This window comes from Lutra lutra, chromosome 1 (genome assembly GCF_902655055.1).
Source record: "Lutra lutra chromosome 1, mLutLut1.2, whole genome shotgun sequence".
NCBI lineage: Eukaryota > Metazoa > Chordata > Mammalia > Carnivora > Mustelidae > Lutra > Lutra lutra.
In genome coordinates this window covers 120,060,430-120,086,210 of record NC_062278.1, presented here as the reverse complement: position 1 = coordinate 120,086,210, position 25,781 = coordinate 120,060,430, and the positions used below count along the sequence as shown (strand labels likewise).

General features: G+C 38.5%; 1 protein-coding gene across 9 annotated transcripts in view; it reads left to right on the top strand.

The window, feature by feature from the left end:
• Positions 1–1,028: 1,028 nt before the first annotated feature.
• The window catches only part of RUBCN (rubicon autophagy regulator), a 55,852-nt gene continuing 31,099 nt past the window's right edge, over positions 1,029–25,781 (top strand). For all 9 annotated transcript variants that reach the window (XM_047734523.1, XM_047734488.1, XM_047734530.1 and 6 more), the window contains exons 1-2: positions 1,029–1,284; positions 17,691–17,844. In XM_047734523.1, the coding sequence (XP_047590479.1) occupies positions 1,220–1,284; positions 17,691–17,844 (219 nt within the window). In that variant the 5' untranslated portion in view covers positions 1,029–1,219. The remainder of the gene's footprint in view (positions 1,285–17,690; positions 17,845–25,781) is intronic.

The following is a 25,781-nucleotide window of genomic DNA, read 5'->3' as shown; positions in this document are numbered from 1 at the left end:
TTTTTTCTAAAAATTAAAAGTTGTACTTAAAAATGCAGACTCCAGCTTCTATTGCAAAATCAGAATATTAGGCAATTCTAGGCCTATATACCCATTTTGCAACATTCAATTGTAGAAAAGGTAAGACCTCCCTTCTTGGACGAACTTTCCAGTTCAGAGTTTCTGCCACTCTTCAACAACCAGCTCACTTTTCTCATTGGCATTACATGCTTGGCCTCTATGGGGATTTTCAATCTCCTCTCATATCCATTTTTCCAGTCTTACCTCCAACATGGTACATTCCTCATTCCCTCTTCACATTGTCAAAAGTAGTTTTCTAAGCAAGTTTGGTCAAACCACTTCTTGATTTGCATATTCTTAATTTGCTCCTAATTGTTTTAAAGATAAAATCCAAATTCTTTAAAATGGCACTTCACGATTTAGGGTGCTTGCTCACCAACACCATTCTGTTCCCCACCTCTTCCCAGGTCTTATTACTACTCAGAACCAGTACTTCCCAAACCAGCATGCTTCCTTATGCCTGGGCCACTGTTTCCACTTTCTCTTCTCCTGGCTAATTCATACTCATCCTTAAAAACTCTGCTCTGACCAGTTCTGCCGGAAAAGTTCCCCGCAAAGCCTTTCCCTCCTGCTTTTCCTTTGCGATCCCAAAGCAAGCTGAGCTCTTCAGTTTATGAGTTCTTCATTAAAATGCTTGAGGTCCCCAAACATCACCGATAGGTGTTAAACCCGGGTAGGCTGAAGAGGGGTTAACTGTACTTGGATTAAGATCAGCGTTATTTCCTAGTCTAAACTTCTGATCCCCTCCGGCCCCGAGAGCGAAGCACGACCTGGGTGTGTAAGGATTCGCACCCATACGTATTCCACAACCTAACGCTGGTATTCCCCGCCTAGTGCGCGGTCGCGAGCACGCAGCCAGAGGCGGCATTCGCCGCGAGCGCGGCCTCGGATTGGACCGGGCAGAGCATGCCGGGAGCGGCCGAATCTTCGAAGTGCTTGCTGGGAGTTGTAGTTCTTGGAGCCGGAAGTGGGGGTGGCAGGGCTAGAAACCGCAGCTGAGACAGCAATCACCGCTCCTGCTGTCAACCCGGGTGTAGTGCATCACCCTGAGCCCACCCACCGAGGGTGCCTTCCTCCGCTTCTTAGGGCTTCGGGAGCCCTTAGGGACGAAGCGGCAGGGGCGCCTCTCTTCAGAGAGGAGGCGACCTCGTAGCCCCGGATGCGGCCAGAGGGCGCGGGAATGGAGCTCGGCGGCTGCGAGGAGCGCCTGCCGGAGGAGAGCAGGTGGGTTGGGAAGGGCGCTGGGGGTCGGAGGCCGATGGTGTACCGAACCACCGGGAGGATTGGGAGGGCTCGGAGACCACCGGCAGAAGTGTCGGGCGTGATGGACTTTGGGCGACCTGTTTGGGAAGAAATTGTGAGAAGAAGAACTGGCAGGGCGTGAGTAGGACGGGAACGGGTTTAATGTGGGTATGATATGCAGAGGGCAGGGGGAGCAGGAGAGGAGGTAGCTATTGAGAGGTGCTTTTGTGAGATATTGCAGGCGAGAGTCTATAGATAGGAGTAGGGCACAATGTTGGTAGCCTGAGTGAAACTTGAGGTGACAGCATATGGGACCAATATTAAGAAGGTTGGTGTTGTAAGAATTTCTGGGCGCAAAGGTTAGGCACTATGGCCTAGAAAGAAGCTTCGGCGGAGATGACTGTGAGGAAGACGACGAGAAGGAGGGCCTGTGTATGAAAGTGGACGATTGTAATGGTCATGGTGTGGGGGAGCGGGCTTGCTAATGAAACTAGAAATTGTGTGCGTGCCTCTGTCAGAGTGGCAGGATCTCTCTGTCATTTCCTTTTCGTCTTCAAACCCTTCTCTCTTTCCCCACAATGCAATTTAGCAATTTCACATTTATTTATACGAAACTATTGACATCTTGTTCATACCCTTTAGAAATGGAGGATTTAAGATTTTACAAACTACTTTGATTAAATGGTGACTTGTTCTCTGTATAGGTGCTTCCCATATTTAGGTTTGCTTCAGTGAGAAAACATCAGCAGGGGGGAAATTAATGAGATACTGTGCCCAGGTGAAGACCTGGCTGTTTTTAAGTTTGACTCCTCTTTTATGTACACTGTTAACTTGTGGCCTGTGTACAAAATGTGGACTGACAAGCCTGGGTTCCTGCCTGAGATGTATGAAAGATGAATTCAGTGAAATTGAACATCTTACTTCCCTTTTCCACGTTTCAGTTTCTGCTTATGTATATTTGGCTATTTATTCTTCCTCCAGATGTCTGTGAAATGCTTTGGGTGAAAGGTCCCATATAAATTTTAAATAAGGTTTTGGTTCAGTTTTCTTTTCCTTTACCAGTTCATGTGGGAGAGGCTGGGTTGGAAATTTCAAATTCACATTTCCTCCCCATCTAGCTGGGTTAGTTATTTATTTGATGTATTTAAATAAACACTTATCACATGCCAGGCACTACTTAGGAGCCTTACAAGTATTAATTTATTTATTTCTCATGACGGCCAAACAAAACAGATATTATTATTATTATCCCTGTTTAATAGATGAGGAAGCTGAGACATGAACAGGATAAATAACTTGCCAATTTCCTACAGTGAATCCTGGTGGAACTGGGATTCAAGCCCAGGCAATTTGGCTCCAGAGTCTGAACTTTTAATACTTATGCTATGCTGCCTCATTATGTTAATATACTGGGACAAAGAAATGTATAAGATAATGAATTTTATAGTATTCTTTGCGTATCGTTCAGGACAGTAGGGACAGCTCCTTTGCAGGTATATTTTTCTATTATTTTTTCCATGCTTACCTTTTTTTCTTTTTAAGATTTATTTATTCATCAGTGAGAGAGAGCACAGGAGGGGCAGAGAGATGGGGAGAGAATTCCAAGCAGACTCCCCGTGGATTGTGGAGCCCAACATTAGGCTCAGTTGCAACCCCAGCTGGTCGCTCAACCGACTGAGCCACCCAGGTGCCCCTCTAATGCTTGCCTCTTAACCAAGCAACTCTAGTCAAAATTTAATTTCTGCAGTGGGATTATCCCCACGAGGTCACTAGTATTGTTGCTATAGCCTACTCTTTGTTGGTGGCTGAGTTAACTCAGAATGTGTTGTTTGATGAAGTTTCATGGCATCAAGGCCCCCTTAGCTCCAAGTAGACAACTGGCATATACATACCGGTGCCTGAGAATTGAGGCATTGTGGCTGGGTCACTCCTAACCTAACTTTCTATGGTCAATAAAATACCCAGTTCAGAAAAAATCTTCATGATGAGGTGGCATCATTTTTTATAAAAGGTTTTATTTACTGGAGCGCCTGGGTGGCTTGGTCAGTTAAGCATCTGCTTTTAGCTCAGGACATGATCCCAGGGTCCTGGGATCAAGCCCCGCATCCGTCTCTCGTCTCTCCGCTCGGCGGGGAATCTGCTTCTCCCTCTGCCCCTCCCACCCTCTCTCTCTCTCTCTGTGTCAAATAAAAAAAATAAAATCTTTTAAAAAGAAAGATTTTATTACTTATTTGATAGAGTGAAAGAGAGAGCATTAGCGGGGAGGAGCAAAGGGAGAGGGACAAGCAGACTCTGAGCTGAGCACAGACCCCAATTTGGGGCTCCATCCCATGACCCTGAGTTCATGACCAGAGCTGAAATCGAGAGTTGGATGCTTAACCAACTGAACCACCCAGGCGTTCTGAGATGGCATCATTTTTATATACAAAGGATAAACTTATCAATATATTTCTGAAAATATCAATATATTTTCTGAAAGCAATTGATGTAGTGAAATGTGCATTATAACCAGGTAGACCTGCCTGTGAATCCTAGCTTTACTGCTTAATTTGGCTCATCCATCTGAGTAGGAAAAATAATGCCCTCCTGACTGGTAACTTGTGAGATTTTGAAAAGATAATTTGCACGAAACTCTTCATGGTGTGCTTGGTATGTGCTAAGTGCAAAAAGTGTCTACTTTCTGTCTCCTCCCCAGTTTTCTGGAAATAAGGTGGATATGTGCTTTTCTGGTTGTTGTTCTCAATTGTACTTCTTGTTCTTCTTCCTTCCATGGCTTCTCTGAGTTCAGCACTCCACTCTGAGGATGGGGAGTGTTAGCCTAGCTTTTCACTTTATCCTTGGAGTTTAGTTATTTCATAGGTTCCCTTAATTTTCATCTAGCTAGTTATCACTCTAGCAAAACACTATACTGCTTAGGGATAATGCTTCTCTTTCTTTAGTTGGGTAGTAAGTGCCAGTCATTTGGAGGTTGTTCGGTGAAACTACTAAATGATGAAAGGAATGGTTCTTCTGGCTTTACTCTGCCACCCTACACTGCGTTGGGCTGTGCAGTCTGAACTTGGAACCCAGCTATATGCAGTTTTTCTGGTGCAGTGATCCAGATAGAGTCAAAATTGAAGTATTGAAATCCTTTTTAGTGTCTCCAAACTGAGCTCAGTCCATTGGTTAAAACTGTTGCATCTTCTGTTCTCTATCTCAGTTAATAGCATTTCCCACTCAGCAAACCCAGAAGCCTCAAAGTGAAATTTTGCTTTCCTCCTCATTCCCCTTATCCAGGTAGTTTCCAGGTCCTATGAATTTTGTTCCTGATTTTTCTCTGGGAGCTTTATTTCTTTCTCCATTTCCAAATATATTTGCTTGTATTACTGAAAAATCCAGGGAGTAGTATTGCTTCAGGCCTGACCAAGTATAGGTGCTTAAATAAGAATTTGTCCCTCTCTGTGGGCTCCTCTTCCCTATGTGTTGCCTTCATTCAGACTTTTCTACAGGATAACCCTAAGCAAGCCCAACCAAATCAAACCAAAACAACAAACAAACAAACAAACAAAGCAATCCCAATAGGTATAACAAAAACAAAAATTTGGAGGCTGAGTATTTTTGGATTGACCTGAGTTATGTTCCCCTTCTTATAATCAGGGTATGGAATATGCCACTCAGGCCCAAATTATGTGCCCAGCCCTGGATCCTGAGGCAAGGGTATACTTTCTTGGAACTTCATGGACCAGAGTATATGGCAGAGGGGTGATTCCCCTGTGGAAAAGGAGAGTTCTGTTACCAAAAGAAAAGGACATGAATTCTGGGCACATATAACCAATATATTCATCGAGGACCCTTATGATCTCTCATTGTGGGCCATCTCAGTAGCCTCCTAACTGACCTTCCAGTCTGAACTCTGGCCCTAATTCCAGACAGTCTCCGCATAGCCACCACTTTAATCTTTTGGAAGCAAAGTTATTATACTATTTTACTCGGAAATGTTTAATCTTTTCTTCTTGAAAAATAGAAAATAGTCAAAACTCGTCCCTGACATTTAATCCGTACTTTAATCCCTGCGACATTCCCAGTTACAAAACCATGGCATTCACTCCCTCCTACATGTTCTTCTTCACCACTCTCATCCTTGTGTCTCCACATTCCCTGCAGTCCCTCCTCCTTCACCTGGAAGGCAATTAGTCATCTTTTAAATAATGCTCCTTTAGAAGGCATCCCTGACCTGCCCTTCTCCATCTCTCTTTGTAACACTTCTCTCTGCAGAACATTGTTATGTAAGTGCCCATTTCCCCCATTTCATTCTGAATACCTTGAGAGATGGAGACTCTTCGTCTTTAACCACCATAAGCCCAGTGCCCCCCCCCCCCCCCGTGCCTAACGTAATCGACATTCTGTATTTATTCAAGGAATGGAAATGTTAACAGTTTGGTCATGCGTCTTATAGTTGGGCAGCTGCCAGTGGTACTGTTGCCTTTGGAAGGGCCTCTTTTTCCCTTTATCCCTATTCATTTTCACTTTTTTACATTTATCTTCATTTTCTATTTTCTTCCTTTCTTTCTCTTTTTTCTTTGACCGAGGTAGGGGTTGGCAGTTTATATAGAACTTGTAGTAAAGCAGGAGGATCAAATAATTTTTGAGCAACCCATACTGCTGGTCCAGTTATTAGTACACCTACCCCCATTGTCCACTGTCCCCCCCACCCCCAACAACATACTGTTGAAGCTTTTGGGGGAAATGCTATTGTGCAGAACACAGGAGAGGGAGGCCTCTCAGCAAACAGCAGGGACCCTAAGCTGAAGCTTATCCCAGTATCTATCCTCCCCACAGCTGGTCTGCGTTTTTTTTTTTTTTTTTTTTTTTAAAGATTTATCCATTTATTTGAGAGAGGGAGAGAGAGAGAGAGCACAAGCCGGCTGGGGGAGGGGCAGAGGGAGAGAGAGAATCTTGATGCAGACATCACGCTAAGTGTGGAGCCTGACATGGGGCTTGATCTCAGGACCCTGAGATCATGACCTGAGCCAAAACTAGGAGTCGGCTGGTTAACTGACTGCACCACCTCGGCACCCCTGTTCTGTTTTTTATAGCTCCTTTATCACTTCTTTTATTAAATGGAATCTTTTTGTATGTGTTTTGTAATCTTTCCTCCCTAAGTTTCACCAGTCTGCCTATCTGGGTGGTTATAGACTAGCTCTGTCCAACATAATAGCCACTGGCCACATGTGGTGATTTAAGTTTAAATTAATTAAAATTAAATAAAATCTAACATTTCAGTTCTTTAGTCATACCAACCAGATTTCAAGTGCTTAGTGGCCCCTGGGGCTACTGGCTGCCATATTGGACAGCATACATATAGAACATTTCTAGCATCATAGAAAGTTCAGTTGAACAATGCTGTTACAGATTTAATTCTGAGTTTTTTAGGAAACAACTAGGTCATGCATGTTTTTAGTTCCTCTGCATCAGGCTGACTTGAAGTTTAACCCACACTTGATTGAGAGGAGAGAGGATTATTAAAGGAAATCATAAATTATTAGTGACTAAATAGGGACTTGGCAAACTTCCTTTGTAAGGCCATGAAATTTACAGAAATCCTGCTAGATCATAGGAGTGAAGAGATAATGATTTTTTTACTAGAAAATAGCAGGATCCCATAATTTCTAAAAGATTCTAAGACAGTCTCCCTATGAGCTTTCTCACTTGGATGCTTTGGCAAAGAAAGCATTCAGAGCCATAACATCATTCCCTCTCCACCCCCTTCATACCATGATTTTATTTTTGCCTCCTCAAGAATCCTTTGAAAGTTTTAAATTTTCCAAGTTTTTTTTCCCCCTCTTTGTTCTACTTTTGTTATCTGCTTATTGTCTTATTGCTTTGTGGACAGAGAATATGCCTTGGAGGATTGATTAACTTTTTTTTATTGTGTGTACTTTAGTACAAGGCTAGTTTTTGTGATTGTCCTATGCTTAAAAAAAATGTCCTTCAGGATGTAGTTTTCTAGATTTAAAGAACAACCTTATTATATATAATATTATTATTCATCTCTTCTAATCACTTTTTTACTTTTGATTTTCATGATCTGATAATTAATCTTCCATTACCATTGTTTTTTCTTTTCTATTTTCACTTTTTTAAAATTTTATTTTTAAGTAATCTCTATATCCAAGGTGGGACTTGAACCCACAACCCTGAGATCAAGAATCTCATGCTCCACTTACTTGGCCAGCCAGGCACCCCTCAATTTTCTTTGTATGTTTTCTGTAGTTTTTGCTTCATGTGTGTGTTTTGTTTTATATATATATGTATATGTATGCACATATATGTAAAATCATATATGTAATTTTTATATATTATTTATATATTTATATGTTATATATATTATTTATATATATTTTATATATTTTAATCTATATTCTATATATATACCTTTTAGATATATATACACATATATAAAATTTAAAATTTAAAATTTTTTTTAATTTTAAATTTTAATTTAAAAAAATTTTTTTAAAAGATTATTTATTTGAGAGAGAGAAAGAGAGAGAGAGTGCATGAGTGCACAGAATGGGGAGGGGCAGAGGGAGAGAGAGAGAGAGAATCTTAAGCCAACTCCTTGCTGAGCATAGAGCCCAAAGCAGGGCTGGATCTCATGATTCTGAGCTCATGACCTAAGTTGAAATCTAGAGTCAGCCACTTAACTGACTGAGCCACCCAGACTCCCTTGTTTTATATTTGAGGCCATGTTATTAGATACATGAAATTAGTGAGAGCTATATCTTCATTATGGCTTCGTTGTCTTTTTAAATGATTTTTGCCTTAAATGCAGTCTTGATGTAATATTGTAATTTCTGCCTACCTTTTGCTTGATTGGTTCTTTGGTTTTAAATAGTTGAGTTTATTTCATTGACTTTTATTTTATTTCATGTCTGTTTTATCTTAATTCTGTCATCTTTTAAAAATGACTTTTTATTATGTTCTTTTGCTTTTTCTTTGCCTTGGCAATATTTAAGATAATCTAGTTTTAGTTGTAATGATGATTAGCTTTTACTTTAAAATAGTGTCCCTAAAACTGGAGGCCACTGAAGCACTGTCTTTCCTCCCCTGCTTTTGCTATCGAAGGTGGGGGGGGGGGGTGCCTCCTTGCTCGTAAAGCATTGTGCTATCCAGATGTGACTGTAAGGTAATGAGATTGGCTTTCTTCTATGACTCAGGAAATTAACCTTACTGTTTTACAATAAAACCTTCTATGTTTCTACCATTCTATTAAGTAAGCAGATTGAATCTCTGTTATATATAAGATACTTCCAAGAGACTTCTGAGGAAGTCTTCCTAGCTTTCCTGCTTAAGCAAGAGTACCCTGAGCATGATCAGGCCTTGGAATCTGTGCTTATGAAGTGGAGATTTAGCCTGGTTTAAAATCAGTTGAGATATTCTTTAGATGCAGAGCACAGTGACAAGTCTTAATTTGTGTTACAGACAGCCCTATCCTAGATAGTTTTGGCAGATTTTTCTCTGAGGCAGAATAGGTAAGAAGGCTTTATTCAGGTACCCCTTCTGATGTACTTTGACTTACTATATTTATGCACTGGAAATTCGAAGAGGGAAAAGAACAGAGAAAAGAAAAGGAATATCATTATCTACCCTATGATGGTGCTTTCTGTAGATTATCAATCACACTGAGGGAGCTGAAGCTTAAAAAAGTTAAATGGCTTACCTAAGACTGCTTGGCTAGTTTGTGGAGAGCTAGGATTCAAATTCAGGTTGGCCTGACTGTGAACCTTGCTCTCTTTCTGCTGCATGACATTTTCTCCCTCTTTCTAATAACAGCACATAAGAAATAGAAAAGACACGGTCTCTATCCTTAAGGAAACAAATCGCATACAGCAACAATTAAATAGCATATTTTTAAAGGATCATCAGGAGGAATGGTATATTCACAGCATATATTATGGGGTTTCCAACAAGGGAGTTATAGTTGGTCAAATTCTTTAGAACTTCTTAGGAGAAGGTTGAACTAGAGCTGAACCTGAATCCCTGAATGAGACAAGAGGAGAAGTATTTTAAGTGGAAAGATCTAAATAAAACCATGGAAGTAGGTATGAGGTTGGCATGTTTATAACAGAGTGTGGTGGGGAGAGAGACTGTTTTCAAATTGAGAAGTACTGAGTGGGAACATTGGTATTTAGACTGGGGCTACATAATGGAGACTTTTTGAATTCCATACCAAGGAGTTTATATACCATCAATGGTTAGGTTTCTGACATAAGGGATTTTCCTTTTGGTAAATCTGCTCATTGTTGAAATTCAATAAATTTAATATTCAAATGTAGTGTGGTTGGTGAGGGATTTGTTGAGTAGATTTGAAATTATAGGCATGCCTAGGAGGACCACTTACTCCCCCCTAGACATTAAGATTCTGCTGTCAGCCTTTAAAGAGATGGACCTAGCCAATAGTTAGGTTCTCCTAGGTGCCCCAGAGCTGAGAAACTATAGTAAAGTCAAGGATGTTTTTTTCTATTAGCATTATTTATTTAAAAACATCATAAATATTAACTGCATGCTGTACTCATTAAATACTATATAATTGAAACCAGAAAGTATGGAGCCAGATAAGAAAATTAAACAAATTAAATGTAGTAGTCTATTGTTACTTAAGTGTTACCAATAATTATTTCACTTAACGATGTTTTCCTCTACTTTAAAGATCACTTCTTTTCAGGGAGTGCTTTTTGGTATTAAAAGTCCCGGGTGTTTGCCTGACCACAATCTTTCAACCTAAGATGCCCTTGCCACTTTGGGATTTAAAAATCCTTGATGGTACTTTCCAGCCTCTTGTTTGCTAATTTTGTTCAGATTCTTGATCTTTCATTAATTGTTAGAATTGTTTAGGAAGGGCTAAACAGGGATGCCTGGGTGGCTCAGTTGGTTGAGCATCTGCCTTCAGCTCAGGTCATGATCCCAGAATCCTGGGATTGAGTCCCTATCAGGCTCCCTGCTTGGCAGGGAACCTACTTCTCCCTTTGGCTGCCACTCTGCCTGCTTGTGTGCTCATGTGCTCTGTCTCTCTCTCTCTCTCTCTGACCAATAAATGAGTAAAATCTTTAAAAATAAAAAGAAAAACTAAAAAGAAGGAAGGGCTAAACAGTTTCTCTCCTCTGATTTCCCTCACAGAACTAGAGGTAACTATTATTACATATCTCCATTTCTCTCAATATTTGTACTTGGGATCATAAATACAATTTTATATTCTGCCTTTTATACTTTAATATATCATTAACTTTGGGAACTTTTTCTAATCAAAGATTTTAATGGTTTCATGATATTCCATCATTTAGATATCACATACCTGTCTTCACATTTTAGGGATCAAATCATAATCTGACTTGGGACAACCTGACCTTCAGTCTTAATTTCAGGTAGATACCACAATTCATTGCAGATAAACGGCACACTGTGGAGGGGGTATGCCAATAAGTTGAAGCTATTTCCTTGTCCTTCCTAAAAAGGGCACTGGGGATTGAAGTTATGCTTATATGTATTTCTTGGATTGAATCTCACTTTACAATCACTTATTATGTATATATTATTTGTCATATATTTCACTTATTTTAGTGATTATGTGTTAGTTATATGGCATAGCACTTTTCATTTATTTATTTATTTATTATGTTTTCATTTAAATTCCAGTTAGTTAAATAGTGTAATATTATTTTCAGATGTACAATATAGTGATTGGACACTTCCATATATCACCTGGGGCATTGCACTGTTTTAAAAAGATAAAATTTGGGGGCACCTGGGTGGCTCAGTGGGTTAAGCATCCAGTTCTTGATCTTGGCTCAGGTCATGAGATCAGGGTCATGACATCCAACCCTGTACCAGCTCTGCGCTAGGTTGCGTATATCTTTTCAAATTAGTGTTTTCATATTACGTAAAGAATATGGGTAGTAGAATTACTGTATTATAGGGTAGTTCTATTTTTTAATTTTTTGAGGAAACTCCACACTGTTTTCCACAGTGGCTGCACTACTTTGCATTCCTACCAAGAGAGCAGGAGGGTTCCTTTTTCTTCCACATCCTCACCAGCACTTGTTTCTTGTGTTTTTGATTTCAGCCATTCTGGCAGATGTAGAGTGATACCTTATTGTGGTTTTGATTTGCATTCCCTTTGTGATGAGTGAGGTTGAGCATCTTTTCATTTGTCTGTTGGCTGTCTGTATGTCTTCTTCTTCTTTTTTTTTTTTTAAAGATTTTATTTATTTACTTGTCAGAGAGAATGAGCACAGGCAGAGGAAGAGGGAGAAGCAGGCTCCCTGCTGAGCAAGGAGCCCGATGTGGGACTCGATCCCAGGACGCTGGGATCCTGACCTGAGCCGAAGGCAGCTGCTTAACCAACTGAGCCACCCAGGAGTCCCTCTGTATGTCGTCTTCTTCTTCTTTTTTTTTTTTTATAGATTTTATTTATTTATTTGACAGACAGATCACAAGTAGGCAGAGAGGAGGCAGGCAGAGAGAGAGGGGAAGCAGACTCCCTGCTGAGCAGAGAGTCTGATGCGGGGCTCTATCCCAGGACTCTGGGATCATGACCTGAGCCCAAGGCAGAGGCTTTAACCCACTGAGCCACCAGGTGCCCCTCTGTATGTCTTCTTTATAGAAATGTCTGTTCATGTCTTGCGCCTGCTTTTTAATTGGATTATTTATTTTTTTGATGTTGAATTTTGGAAGTTCTTTATATATTTGGATACTAACCCTTTATCAGATATGTCATTTGCAAATATTGTCTTCCATTCTATAATTGTCTTTTAGTTTTGCTGATGGTTTCCTTTGCTGTGCAGAAGCTTTTTATTGTGATGTAGTCCTAGTAGTTTATTTTTGCTTTTGTTTCCCTTGCTTCAGGAGACATATTTAGAAAAGTATTGCTACAGCTAATGTCAGAGAATTACTGCCTGTGCTCTCTTCTAGAGCTCTCAGGTTTCAGGTCTTACATTTAGGTCCTTAATCCATTTTGAGTTTATTTTGTGTATATGAAAATTGGTCCAGTTTCATTCTTTCGCATGTAGCTGTCCTGTTTTCACAACACCATTTTTTGAAGAGACTGTCTTTTTTCCAGTTACATCTTCTTGCCTCCTTTGTCAAAAATTAATTGACCATATAATCCTGAGTTTATTTCTGGGCTCTCCATTGTGTTCTATTGATGTGTGCGTCTGTTTTTGTGCCTGTATCATATTGTTTTGATTACAATAGCTTTGTAGTGTATCTTGGAATCTGGGCTTGTGATACTTCCAGTTTTGCTCTTCTTTTTCAAGATTGCTTGGGCTGTTTGGTGTCTTTTGTGTTTCCATGCAATTTTTAGGATTGTTTGTTTTAGTTCTGAGAAGAATGCTATTTATACTTTGCTAGGGATTGCATTAAATCTGTAGATTGTTCTGGATAGTATGGACATTTTAACAGTATTTGTTTTTCCAATCCATGAGCATGGAATATCTTTCTATTTGTTTGTGTTGTCTTCAGTTTCTTTCATCAGTGTTTCATAGTTTTCAGAATACATGTCTTTCACCTACTTGGTTAAGTTTATTCCTAGATATTTTATTGTTTTGGTGTAATTGTAAATAGGATTGTTTTTTTAATTTCTCTTCCTGCTACTTCATTATTAGTGTATAGAAATGCAGCAAATTTCTGTACATTGATTTTGTATCCTGTGATCTTACTGAATTCATTTATCACTACTAACAGTGTTTTGGTGGAATGTTTAGGGTTTTCTGTAAATAGTATCATGTCATCTACAAATAAGGAAATTTTTACTCCTTTTTTTTTTTTTAAAACCAATTTGGATGCCTTTAATTTCTTTTTGTTGTCTGATTGCTGTGGCTAGGACTTGCCCTACTATGAATAGAAGGGGTGAAAGTGGACATTCTTGTTTTGTTCCTCTTGTTCCTGATCTTAGGGGAAAAGCTCTGCCCTGAGTATGATGTTCGTTGTGTTTTTCATATAAGGCCTCTATTATGTTGAGGTATGTTCCCTCTAAACCTATTTTGCTGAGGGTTTTTATAATAAATGGGTGTTGTACTTTGTTAAATGCTTTTCCTGCATCTATTGAAGTGATCATGTAGTTTTTTTTTTTTTTTTAAGATTTTATTTATGTACCTGACAGACAGAGATTACAAGTAGGCAGAGAGGCAGTCAGAGAGAGGAGGAAGCAGGCTCCCTGCTGAGCAGAGAGCCCGATGCGGGGCTCGATCCCGGAACCCTGGGATCACGACCCGAGCCGAAGGCAGAGGCTTTAACCCACTGAGCCACCCAGGCGCCACGATCATGTAGTTTTTAATTCTTTCTCTTGTTGATGTGGTATATCATACTGATTGATTTGTGAATATTGAACCACTCTTGTATCCCAGAAATAAATCCCGCTTGATTGTAGTGAATGATTATTGTAACATATTGATGCTTTTGGTTTGCTAATATTTTTTGAGGATTTTTATATACATGTTCATCAGAGACATTGGGCTATAGTTCTCTCGCTCTCTCTCTTTTTTTTTTTTTTTTTTGTAGCGTATCTGGTTTTAGTATCACGGTAATGCTGGCCCCTTTAGTGTTACTTCTGATTGTGACATGATATGACATGACAAGCTTAAGACCGAGCTGGCATTTAGGAAAACTTTTTCTGTGAATAATCTTATTTGAGTTGCTTAAGCAATTTCTGTTCCTTTTTAAAGGAGGAATGAAGTCAAAATTCTCCCCCCCAAAAATATGTGGGACTTTATTCTGAGGTTTTTGATGAAAGTGATTCGGGTAGGGATGGATTATGCTGTCCCTTGCCACTTAGGCCTGATTCTTCCTTGGCACAGGGTGAGATGTTAAGAAAGACTTTTAATTTATGGTGATTAAGGGAGAGCACTCTGTGTACTTGCAGAAGTGGCTCTGCAAAGAGCTACTTTGAACCTAATATACTTCAAAGACCTTACCTTTGCCCAGGTAAAGATTACATATGAATCCAGGTGATACTATTCAAATAATTATTACCAAGCAGGTTTACCCCAAGAAAGACTGACCTTACTTGCTAAAAATGTGGTTCAAGAATGCAGAGTCGTATTTGATTTCTCATGGTGATCTGTTTACTTGCATCCAAGATTCAGGTATGAATAGATTAGTCCCACCACTGTGTATGGGCTTCAGTTGAGTTTAGCATTTCAACTCTCTGAAAGGGTAACTGTATCATTAGGGTAAAGGAACCTCAAAAGGTAAAGATACTAAATAGACTATGTAAATCAAAAATTTTAAAAGCTTACTTTTCTTTGAGCATATACCAAATGTAAGTGATTTGGTATATCTTAGAATAAGAGCCACATTCTTTTGTAGCTTTGGTACCTTAGGGACACTATTGTGTGGGGAAGGAAAGTTCCTTAGCTTTGTCCAGAAGTTGGTAGTAGATGTGAATGCTCAGGTTTCTTGGATTTCAGGATTCTTTATATAATTTTGGAATCACAGCCTAGTAGGATGATGGGGTATTTGGTGTCTGCTTTCAGAATTTATCACGATAGTTCTTTGACAGTTAAGCTTGTAAGATCAAGAATAAATCAGAAGTATTGCTCAGCCATCAAAAAGAATAAAATCTTGCCATTTTCAATGACATTAATAAAACTAGAGGGTATTATGCTAAATGAAATAAGTCAGAGAAAGACAAATACCACATGATTTCACTCATATGTGGAATTTAAGAAACAAAATAGATGATCATAGGGGAAGGGAAGGAAAATAAAGTAAGATGAAAACAGAGAGGGAGGCACACCAGAAAAGATGCTGAACTCTAGGAAACAAACTGAGGGTTGCTAGAGGGGAGGTGGGTTGGGGAATGGGATAAATGGGTGATGGGCGTTAAGGAGCGCACCTGATGTAATAATGAGCACTGGGTGTTATATGCAACTGATGAATCACTAAATTCTACTCCTGAAACTAGTAATATAGTATATGTTAACTAAACTGAGTTTAAATAAAAAATTTTAAAAAAGATTAAATCAGAATAAATCAGAACATAGATATGCAAAGTTGCTTTAGTAAACAAACTGCTCTCAGGCCTACCAGACGTGATTGTAACCTGTTGGAATGTGAAAACCGTGTCTATCTGAACAGATCAGATTAACCCTAAGGAAGCATAGGAGATGGAGAATCACTGAAGCAGAAGTTGGTAGTCAGTTGGCCTCTGTGATGGTAGTTTCTCACAATGTAACAATAAGTGGCATTTTAATGGCCATCTAAGTCCCGTGTGCATCTTAGTTATCTTGAGATATCTCTAAGGACTGGTATGGAAATAGAACAGGGCAGTGGCCAACAAGTACATGGAGGGGTGCTCAGCATCATCAGTCATCAGGGAAATGCAAATCAAAACTGCTATGAGTTATCACCTCACACCTCTTAGAAGGGCCGTTATCAAAAAGATGAATGACAAGTGTTGGTGAGAATGTAGAGAAAAGGGAATCCTTGTGCACTTTTGGTGGGAATGTAGTGGTACAGCCACTGTAGAAAACAGTATGGAGATTCCTCAAAAATTAAAAATAGAAATACATTTGGTCCAGCAATTTCATTTCTGGGTCTATATCCAAAGGAAACAAAAACTGGATGCTAAAGAGATATCTGTACCCTGGTATTCACTGAAACATTATTTATAATAGGCAAGGCATGGAAACAACCTTAGTATCCACTGATAGATGAATGGATAAAGAAAATGTCACACACACACACACACACACACACACACACACGGGAATATTATTCAGCCCTAAAAAAGGGCTGCCATTTTTGACAATATGGATGAACCTTTAGAGCTTTATGTTAAATGAAATAAGTCAGTTCGAGAAAGACAAATACTGTATGCTCTCACTTATATGTGGAGTCTAAAAAAGTCAAACTCATAGAAACAGAGAACAGATTGATTGGTGGTTGCTAGAGGTGGGGGTGTGGGGAATGAGGGTGAAGGTGGTCCAAAGATACAAACTTCCAGTAATAAGATAAATAAATTCTGGGGATGTAATGTACAGCATGGGTGACTATAGTTAACAATACTGTATTGTATATTTGAAAGTTGCTAAGAAAGTAGATCTAAATGTTCTCATCACAAAAAAAAATTTGTAACTATGCTCAGTGATGAATGTTAACTAATTTTATTGTGGTAATCATTTTACAATATGTATATGAAATCCTTATGTTATACACCTTAAAGTAATATAATATGTCAATTATATCTCAATAAAAGTGGGGAAGAAAGAAATGGCACAAGTGAGTTTGGTGACTTGAATGTTGAATGGTGTAAGGTTATCTCCCAGTTTGAATAAATTCTTGGTCTTAAGGTCTTGAGAGCGGAAGACCAGATTGAGATTCATCTGACTTTCTCTTTTTAGATAACACTTTTATACTGGACCTAGCTTCGTTCATCTTTTTTTGTCTTTACTGTACTCATCCACTTTTAAAAATGACTCAGAAAGTGTACAAATAAGTTATAAATAGTTTTGTATACATAGTTTTGTATAAATAGTTTTGAATAATTTGTATAAATTTGTATAATGTTTTTGTATAAATAGTTTTGAATACAGATAGAAAGATTCAGAATGCTTCTACCCCATAGGTATTTAAATTGATGTAAAATACTATGATGAAAGTTACCTGAAAAAATTATTCCTGTGACTGTCCTTGGAAAGTATTAGGAGTAGTATTCTAATGAGAAATGGAAGGGCAAGGTAAAGTGTGCAGTATAACAATTTTCAGACTTTTCCTCTCATTACCTTCAGATTGTTCAGAATAAGCCAAAAGTTGACTGATTTGGGGGCATGTCCCTAAATGACTTAGTGCAAACAAAACATTTTTGTCTTTATTTAGCTTAAAAAAACTATGGGGGGAAGTCATGGATAATTTGTATTCTTAACCATAATACTTGTGTTCAAGGTATATATACTCAGTGCATGGAAATATAGTGAATAAAAATTCATTTTTGACTTTTTTACTTGGAAAAAGATTTCTGGTTTTGAGCAATGCCCTCATCTCCTTTATATGTTGCTCATGTACTATCATTTCCAGAAATGGATCTTAATGGTCATACTCCTAGAAACATGGGTTATAGGTTATTATGTGAGAATTAAATGAGATAATAGATGAGATCAGCTTACAATGCATAATATGCACATTAAGATTGAGGGAGTTTTCTTTGTCTTTTTTTTTTTTTTTTTTAAATCTTAGTGTTCTTTACAACTTAAGTTCTTTCAGAATTGGGTTTATGCCCAAGTAAAAAATTAATAGGGGATAAAATGTTAGGATATAGGGCAGGAGGCTTCTTGGCTTAGACTTTCTTTGACATGATTAGGATCAGGTACAACAAAGTTAACTAACCATTGGTATAATTGATGCCCTTGCAGGAGGGAGCACTGGCAATTGCTGGGTAATTTGAAGACTACTGTGGAGGGTTTGGTGTCAGCCAACAGTCCCAACGTCTGGTCCAAGTATGGTGGCCTGGAACGGCTTTGCAGGGACATGCAAAGCATCCTCTATCATGGGCTCATCCATGACCAGGTATGTGAACTTCTTCTTTTCCGCCAGATTGACTACACCACTTGTTGGAAAGACAAAATTGCATTAAGGTGTTGGCAGGGAGAAGATGAAGGCTTCTAGTCTGAGAGTCCTTGAGGGTAGGACTGTAACATGATGATGATGAGGAGGACAATAAGGACAATAATGATGAATAACTAGGATTTTTCTCTTAGGAGCACCCTAGGAGAAGTATTTACAGAATATTGTCATTTTTAGAATATCCTTTGAGCATCATTTTGTAGGTAACTGGTTGATTCTTGGGAGTGGTAGTTTAAGTTATAGCTTAATTTTTTAAAATATAACTTTATTAATGTTGAGTTTCTTTTCTTTAATATCTTCAAACACTAATAACTTGGAGTATTGATAATGAGTGGAATGTAATAATACTTAATGGTTTTTGCTTCGTCTTTGGCAGTTACTCCATTTGCAGTATTTTAGATAAGGTTCAGATCTGGGTATAATTGTCAAGTGAGTCATTGGCTCTGGTATCCTACTTTAAAAAAAAATCAGACCTCACAAATATGTGCATAATCATGTATTTCCAAACACTCATGCTCATCCCATGTCAGGGTCTAAGTACTCTTCCCTGGAACTCTCTCCCTTCAGCCAAGCTTGTCTTTTTCTTTTTCTTCTTCTTTTCCTTTTTCTTTATCTCTCTTTTTAAAAAAAGATTTTATTTATTTATTTGACAGAGAGAGAGATCACAAGTAGGCAGAGAGGCAGGCAGAAAGAGAGGGGGAAGCAGGCTCCCCGCTGAGCAGAGAGCCCAATGCGGGGCTCGATCCCAGGACCCTGAGATCATGATCTGAGCCAAAGGCAGAGGCTCAACCCACTGAGCCACCTAGGCGTCCTGTCTTTTTCTTTTTTAATCAGAATTTATTCTCAACTAGACTAGCAGTCACACTGAAAAAGAGCTAATCAAATAATTAGTGTTAAGGAATTCATAATTGATAGGATTTAATGTGCTACCCTCCCTTCTAAAAATATGTGTATATTCTGAACAGTATCTTTAAAGTAATGTTCTTACTGGATATTTTCAGAACTCAGTGGAGAAGTTGGCTTAAGTTAGATTTTCTTTATTCAGAATAAGTTCTGAAAGTGAGGCTCTCTCAAAGGGTTTCTTTTTCTTCTTTTAAAGATTTTACTTATTTATTTGACAGAGAGAGACAGATCACAGGTAGGCAGAGAGGCAGCAGAGAGAGAGGGGAAGCAGGCTCCTCTCCAAGCAGAGAGCCTGATGCGGGGCTTGATCCCAGTACCCTGAGATCATGACCTGAGCTAAAGGTAGAGGCTCAACCCACTGAGCTACCTGGGTGCCCCTCCAAGAGTTTCTTAATGGTTACTGTTATTCAAACACACCGTTCTATGAATTTGGAAGCAGCATTGTATAGTAGAATGATAAAAGTCTTTGGAATCAGATAGAACCCAGATTGAAATCTAAACACAATGCTCAGGTCCTTGGGGAAAAAAGTGAAATAGTAGTTACCGTTACAGATTTCTGAGTTGGACTGTTCATATTTTAATCCCAGCCTCAGCACTATGTGGTATGGATAAGTTACTGCTTTATGCCTCTGTTTACTCATTTGTATAATGAGGTAACACTGGTACCTACTTCATAGGATTATTGTGAGAATTGAATGAGATGATATACATGAAAACCTTTAAAAAAACATAAGAAATTGACAGTTGATCTTAACTATTAGATAATATTAATTTTTGAGCCTTGTTTTTCTCATCTATAAAAATGAGGATGGGGCACGTGGGTGGTTCAGTGGGTTAAAGCCTCTGCCTTCAGGGGCATCTGGGTGGCTCAGTGATTAAGCCGCTGCCTTCGGCTCAGGTCATGATCTCAGGGTCCTGGGATCGAGTCCCGCATCGGGCTCTCTGCTCAGCAGGGTGCCTGCTTCCCTCTCTCTCTCTCTCTGCCTGCCTCTCCGTCTACTTGTGATCTCTCTCTGTCAAATAAATAAATAAAATCTTTAAAAAAAAAAAAAAAGCCTCTGCCTTCAGCTCACATCATGATCCCTGGGTCCTGGGATCGAGCCTCACGTCGGGCTCTCTGCTTGCCAGAAAGCCTGCTTCACCATCTCTCTCTCTGCCTGCCTCTCTGCCTACTTGTGATCTCTGTATGTCAAATAAGTAATAAAAAATCTTTAAAAAAAATGAGGATAATATTATTTACATCATAATGTTTGATGGAAAGATTAAATAAACTAGTGTAAAATTTGCATAGTACAGTTTGTGGCACACAGGAAATAATAATGTTTCTTTCATTTTTTAAGTTTCAAGTTACATGTAGTCTGATGGGAAAAAAAATAGTTATAGTTATGAAGACGGGAATTTATAGAACAAATTAGTTAACCCACTACAGGTCTGGTTTTGGCCATACCACTGGTGATTTTGCTACTGAAATTTAGGTAAAATGATGTCCATGTTATTAGATCCATGAACGTTTCTTCTCCTTTGAACCCTATCTGATGTTCTTTACTGTGACCATCATCACACCTTGACTTATACAGCATTATTATCTTCTAATGTCGTAGAGGTCTTCCTACCTCTGTGACCATTCCTTCTTAGTTTCTTTCCCTGGAATCTCTTCTTCTTGGATTCTAGCTTTTAATGGGATTCTGTCCTACATCCTTATGTTATCTCACTTTGTACATTTTCCGAAACAGCCTCATCCACTTGCAATTGTTTTAACTATCACCTATGTACTAAAGACCCCCAGCTCAGACACCTCTGCTGAACTCCAGATCCGTAAGACTAGCTGTCTGCTATAGGTTACATCTAGCAGTCTGTCGTATAGGCCAAGCAGGACATGACCCAAAACAAACTTATTTTCCTCATGAGATTGCCCTTCCTCCTATTTTTAACACTGATTTGTGGCCATTGCCAACCACTTAGTCTCCCAAGCCAGAACCTTGGGAATCATGCCACATGTTGTATAAAAACTCAATATAAGTTTCCCAGGCTGACTGACCAAAATAACTACCAGATTAGTGTCGCTACCATTTAGTGGTTAAGCACTTGCATCTTGATAGCAAAAGGTTCTTTCTTGGCTCTGTTACTAATTTTACATTGTCGTCTAGAGTAATCACTTCCCCATATTACAAGACAGTTTTCCCATCTGTGCCAGAAAGAGAAAATGTCATAATGAAATAGTAAAGTAATGGGATTCCAAATGAAGGATGCTTGGTAAATGCGAAACAGTATTAGCGTATCTTGTTAGAATTATTAACGAGTGATATCTGTGAAAGCATGTGGTTATCAGAATGAAAAATATTAAAGTTTATGGTCATCTGCAAAAAGCAATTAGTGTTAATAAGTGAAAACAGAGTAAACCAGGCAAAGCTGTCATGCACATACTTTTCAACTGCAGACTGTAGTGGAAAGAATCATGACCAGAAATCCATACCGTTTCACTGCTACTCTCTTCTGCCTTGTGAAGACCTAACAATTAATGGCTGTGTCAGGGACTTATTTTTCCCTCTCATTTCCTCCCGAAAGATTAAGGCTTTCAAAGGCTTCTGGCTGCTGCGTCATCAGGAAGCTATTCTGGGTGTTGTGCCCTTGGAGAGGGGGAAGGGATACAGTGATTCATGCTGGTCATATCTATTCTGTGCTTTCATAAGGATGTGTTATGGAATGTGAACTTTATTTTTTAAATCACTCAGGGCCTTATGAAAGCTATAACATCATGATCATATTTTTAGAGATATCTCATTTTTCTTGACAGCCTACATCTAGGCTACCTTTTAGTTTTCCCGTAAGGCAAGGCATATTTGATCTTTTCCTTTCTACTGCTTAGAAATGTGGAGACATTCAGTCCCTAAGATTCCTCAGCTAAATACGAGAAATAAAAAGATCCCCCTCTTTTCCACCACCAAGAAGAAGCCTCTTCTTGGCAATATAGGTGGTCTAATTTTTAAAATAACCGTAACAACACAAAGACTTCTGTGTTTTTTTTTTTTCCCCTGGATATATTAGTTACATATTTTTATTTGTTGGAAAATAGCAAAAAAGAATTTGAAGAAAGTAAATATCACCTTCAAGTCAACACCAAGTATTATTGCTCTTAACATTTTGGTAGATCTTATTTTTTTCTACACATTTATGTGCTTTTTAAATATTAAGATTATATTATACATATCATTCTGTAACTTGCTTTTAAAATATTAATTTTTTATGGGGCGCCTGGGTGGCTCAGTGGGTTAAGGCGCTGCCTTCGGCTCAGGTCATGATCCCAGGTCCTGGGTTCGAGCCCCACATCGGGCTTTCTGCCTCAGCAGGGAACCTGCTTCCTCCGCTCTCTCTGCCTGCCTCTCTGCTTACTTGTGATTTCTCTCTGTCAAATAAATAAATAAAATCTTTAAAAAAAAATAATAAAATATTTAATTTTTTAAATAAACAATACATTTATATGGTTTTAAAAAAGCATATAACTATAGTCAGTGAAATATCTTGTTTCCTTCCAGTCCTATAAGTAACTACTGTTTACCAGTTTCTTTCTAGAGAATTTTTATGTTTATAAAAGACTTTATGAATAATTTTCTTTGCTACACTTCCTGATTTTTTTCACACAAATAAAAGCATGCTATAATTACTATTCTGCATCTTGGTTTTTTCTCTTAATATATCTTGTGATTCATTCCAAATCATTATATAAAGCATTTTTTTTCTTTTTTACATCTATCATTTTATAATATTCCATTGTATGTACCATAATTTATGTAGCCAGTTCCCTGGTAATGGACTTTTAGATTACTTCCAGTCATTTATAGTTAGTAACAGTGCTATAATGGATAAATCCTTTACCATAGGATATTCCTAGAAGTAGAATTTTTAGGCTAAAGGTTATGAGCATTTCAATTCTGATAGATACTGCTAAATTGCCCTTCAGGAAGTTATGCCTATTTACATCCTCACCAACAAGGTATAAGAGTATTTGCACCAGTATAGCGTGTTATTAAACTGTAAACTATCCCCAATATGATAGGTAAATGTTACATTTCTCTCATTATCAAAGATGTTTATGAGAGCCTTATTTTTCTGTGAACTTTTTCCAATTTTCCCCCATTTTTCTTAGATTGTTAGTCTTTTCCCAGAGATTTGTAAGAGTTCTTTATTAATGGTATTAATCTTTTGTCTGTAATGTGAATTGCAAATATTTTTTCCTGGTTTGTCTTTTGCCATTTCAAATGGTGGCTTTTATATGCAGAAATATCTGATGGGGGGGCAGAAGGAGAGGGACAGAGAATCTTTTATTTATTTATTTATTTGTTTGTTTTTTTAGAGAGCACACACACATATGCACTCGTGGTGGGGAGGTGCAGAGGGAGAGAGAGAATATCAAGCAGGACTCCCCACCTCACTGATCATGGAGACCCACACGGGGATTGATCTCATAATCCTGAGATCATGACCTGAGCCATAATCAAGAATTGGACACTTAGGGACACCTGGGTGGCTCAGTCAGTTAAATGGCTGCCTTCAGCTCAGGCCATGATCCCAGAGTCCTGGGATTAAGTCCCACAGTGGGCTGCTTGCTATGTGCATGGAGTCTGCTTCTCCCTCTGCCTGCAGCTCCCCCTGCTTGTGTGCTCTCTCTCTCTCTCTCTGTCTCTCTCTCCCTGACAAACAAATAAATAAAATCTTAAAAAAAAAAAAAAAAGAGTTGGACGCTTAACTGAGCCACCCAGGCACCTCTCTGATTTTAGTAAGTCAAATTGATCATTTCTTTCAGGGCTTCTGGGCTCTGTATGATGCTTTGAAAGGGCTTCCCCACTGTACGATATTAAAAACATTTCTCCATGGTTTCTTCTATTAATGACCCAATTTTTTACATTTAAACCATTTCATCTGTAATTTATTTTGAATATACTTAATTCTCTTGACACACAGATTCTATTTCTGGGTTTTTTTATTATGGTCTCTTGTTCTCTATTTTGTGTCATCACCACTCAGTTTTAATTATGTAGCTTTTCATTATGGTAGGAATAGCCCCTCACTTGTACAAAGACATATGTTGTTGATTTTTTCCCCCGACATTCAAACATTTGTCATTCTATTTACCCCTTAACTGCTTCATCATTTTTGGATAAGACAGGAAAATCTTATACAATGTGATCTGAATCATTTTCTGATTAAGTGAGGGCAGTTAAGGAGTCACTCACACATTTTATTTTATTTTAAAACATCTAAAATTACATTTGTTCAACAGTCTTTAGATAATAGAGCCAAAACCTTTTCTGGGAGTATGGAGCCACTGATGAAGTTTCATATCATCTTCCTTGAATACCTTGTACTCATAATCTGTGATACAGGACTTACGATTTTAATTTCTTTATGCTGGGCTGGCAATTTAAAGATCCTATAATGTGAGTATAAAACCAACATTTTTAGTTTTTTTTCCTTCTAACTTTGAAAGTCATTTTGCCTCTACATAATTTGACATCAAGTTTTTTTTTTTTTAATTTATTTATTTGACAGACAGAGATCACAAGTAGGCAGAGAAGCAGGCAGAGAGAGAGGAGGAAGCAGGCTCCCCTTTGAACAGAAAGCCCGACATGGGGCTTGATCCAGGACCCCGGGATCAGACCTGAGCGGAAGGCAGAGGCCCACTCTCTGAGCCACCCAGGCGCCCCATGACATCAAGTTTTTATAGAAGTTTTGGTGTGGCCATAAATTTTCAGCTCCTTTGGGTAAATACCAAGGAATGTAATTGCTGGATCCTATGGTAGGAGTATGTTTAGTTTAATTTAGGTCTTTTTTTTTTCAAAGTTGGTAAGTATAGTTATTTTTTTCCTTTTTTTATTAACATATAATGTATTATTTGTTTCATGGGTACATGTCTGTGATTCATCAGTCTTATACAATTCATAGTACTTACTATAGCAAGAGTATGTTTAGTTTTGGAAGAAACTGCTAAACTGTCTTCCAAAGTAGCTGAACTGGGTCTCCTGGGTGGCTCAGTGGATTAAGCCTCTGCCTTCAGCCCAGGTCATGATCTCAGAGTCCTGGGATCGAGTCCCACATCGGGCTCTCTGCTCGGCGGGGAGCCTGCTTCCCCCTCTCTCTCTGCCTGCTCTTCTGCCTACTTGTGCTCTCTCTCCCTCTGTCAAATAAAAAAATTAAAAATGAGAAAAAATAAAAAGTCCAAAGTAGCTGTACCATTTTGCACTGTCACCAGCAATGAATGAGAGTTCCTTTGCTCCACATCCTCACCAGCAATTAGTGTTGGCATTGTTTGGGGTTTGGGCCATTCTAATATAAGTATATAGTGGTAGTGTGTTGTTTTAATTTACATCTCCCTGATGATATATGATGTGGCATGTCTTTTCATGTGCTTATTTACATATCTGTATATCTTTGGCAAGGTGTCAAAGTCTTTGGCCCATTTTTTAAAGTCATATTGTTTGTTTTCTTATTGTTGTGTTTTTAAGAGTTCCTCTTATGTTTTGGATAACATCCCTTTATCATATGCGGCTTTGCAAAAATTTTCTCCCAGTTTGTGGTTTGTCTTTTCCTTCTCTTGACATTGTTGGTCACAGAGCAAAAGTGTTTAATTTTAGGGAAGTCTGCCTTATCAGTTCTTTGTTTCATGGGTCATCCTTTTGGTCTTGTATCAAAAAAGTCATTACCATACCCAAGGTCATCTAGATTTCTAGCTGTGTTATCTTCTAGGAGATTTATAGTTTTGCATTTTACATTTAGGTCTATGGCTCCTTTTGACTTAATTTTTGTGACAGGTGTAAGATCTGTGTCTAGATTCATTTTTTTGCATGTGGATGTCCAATGTTTTAGCACCACGTTGAAAATACTATCATTGATCCATTGTATTGCCTTTGCTCTCTTGTCAAAGGTTAGTTGATTTTATTTATGTGTCTGTTTCTGAGCTCTCTATTCTGTTTCACTGATCA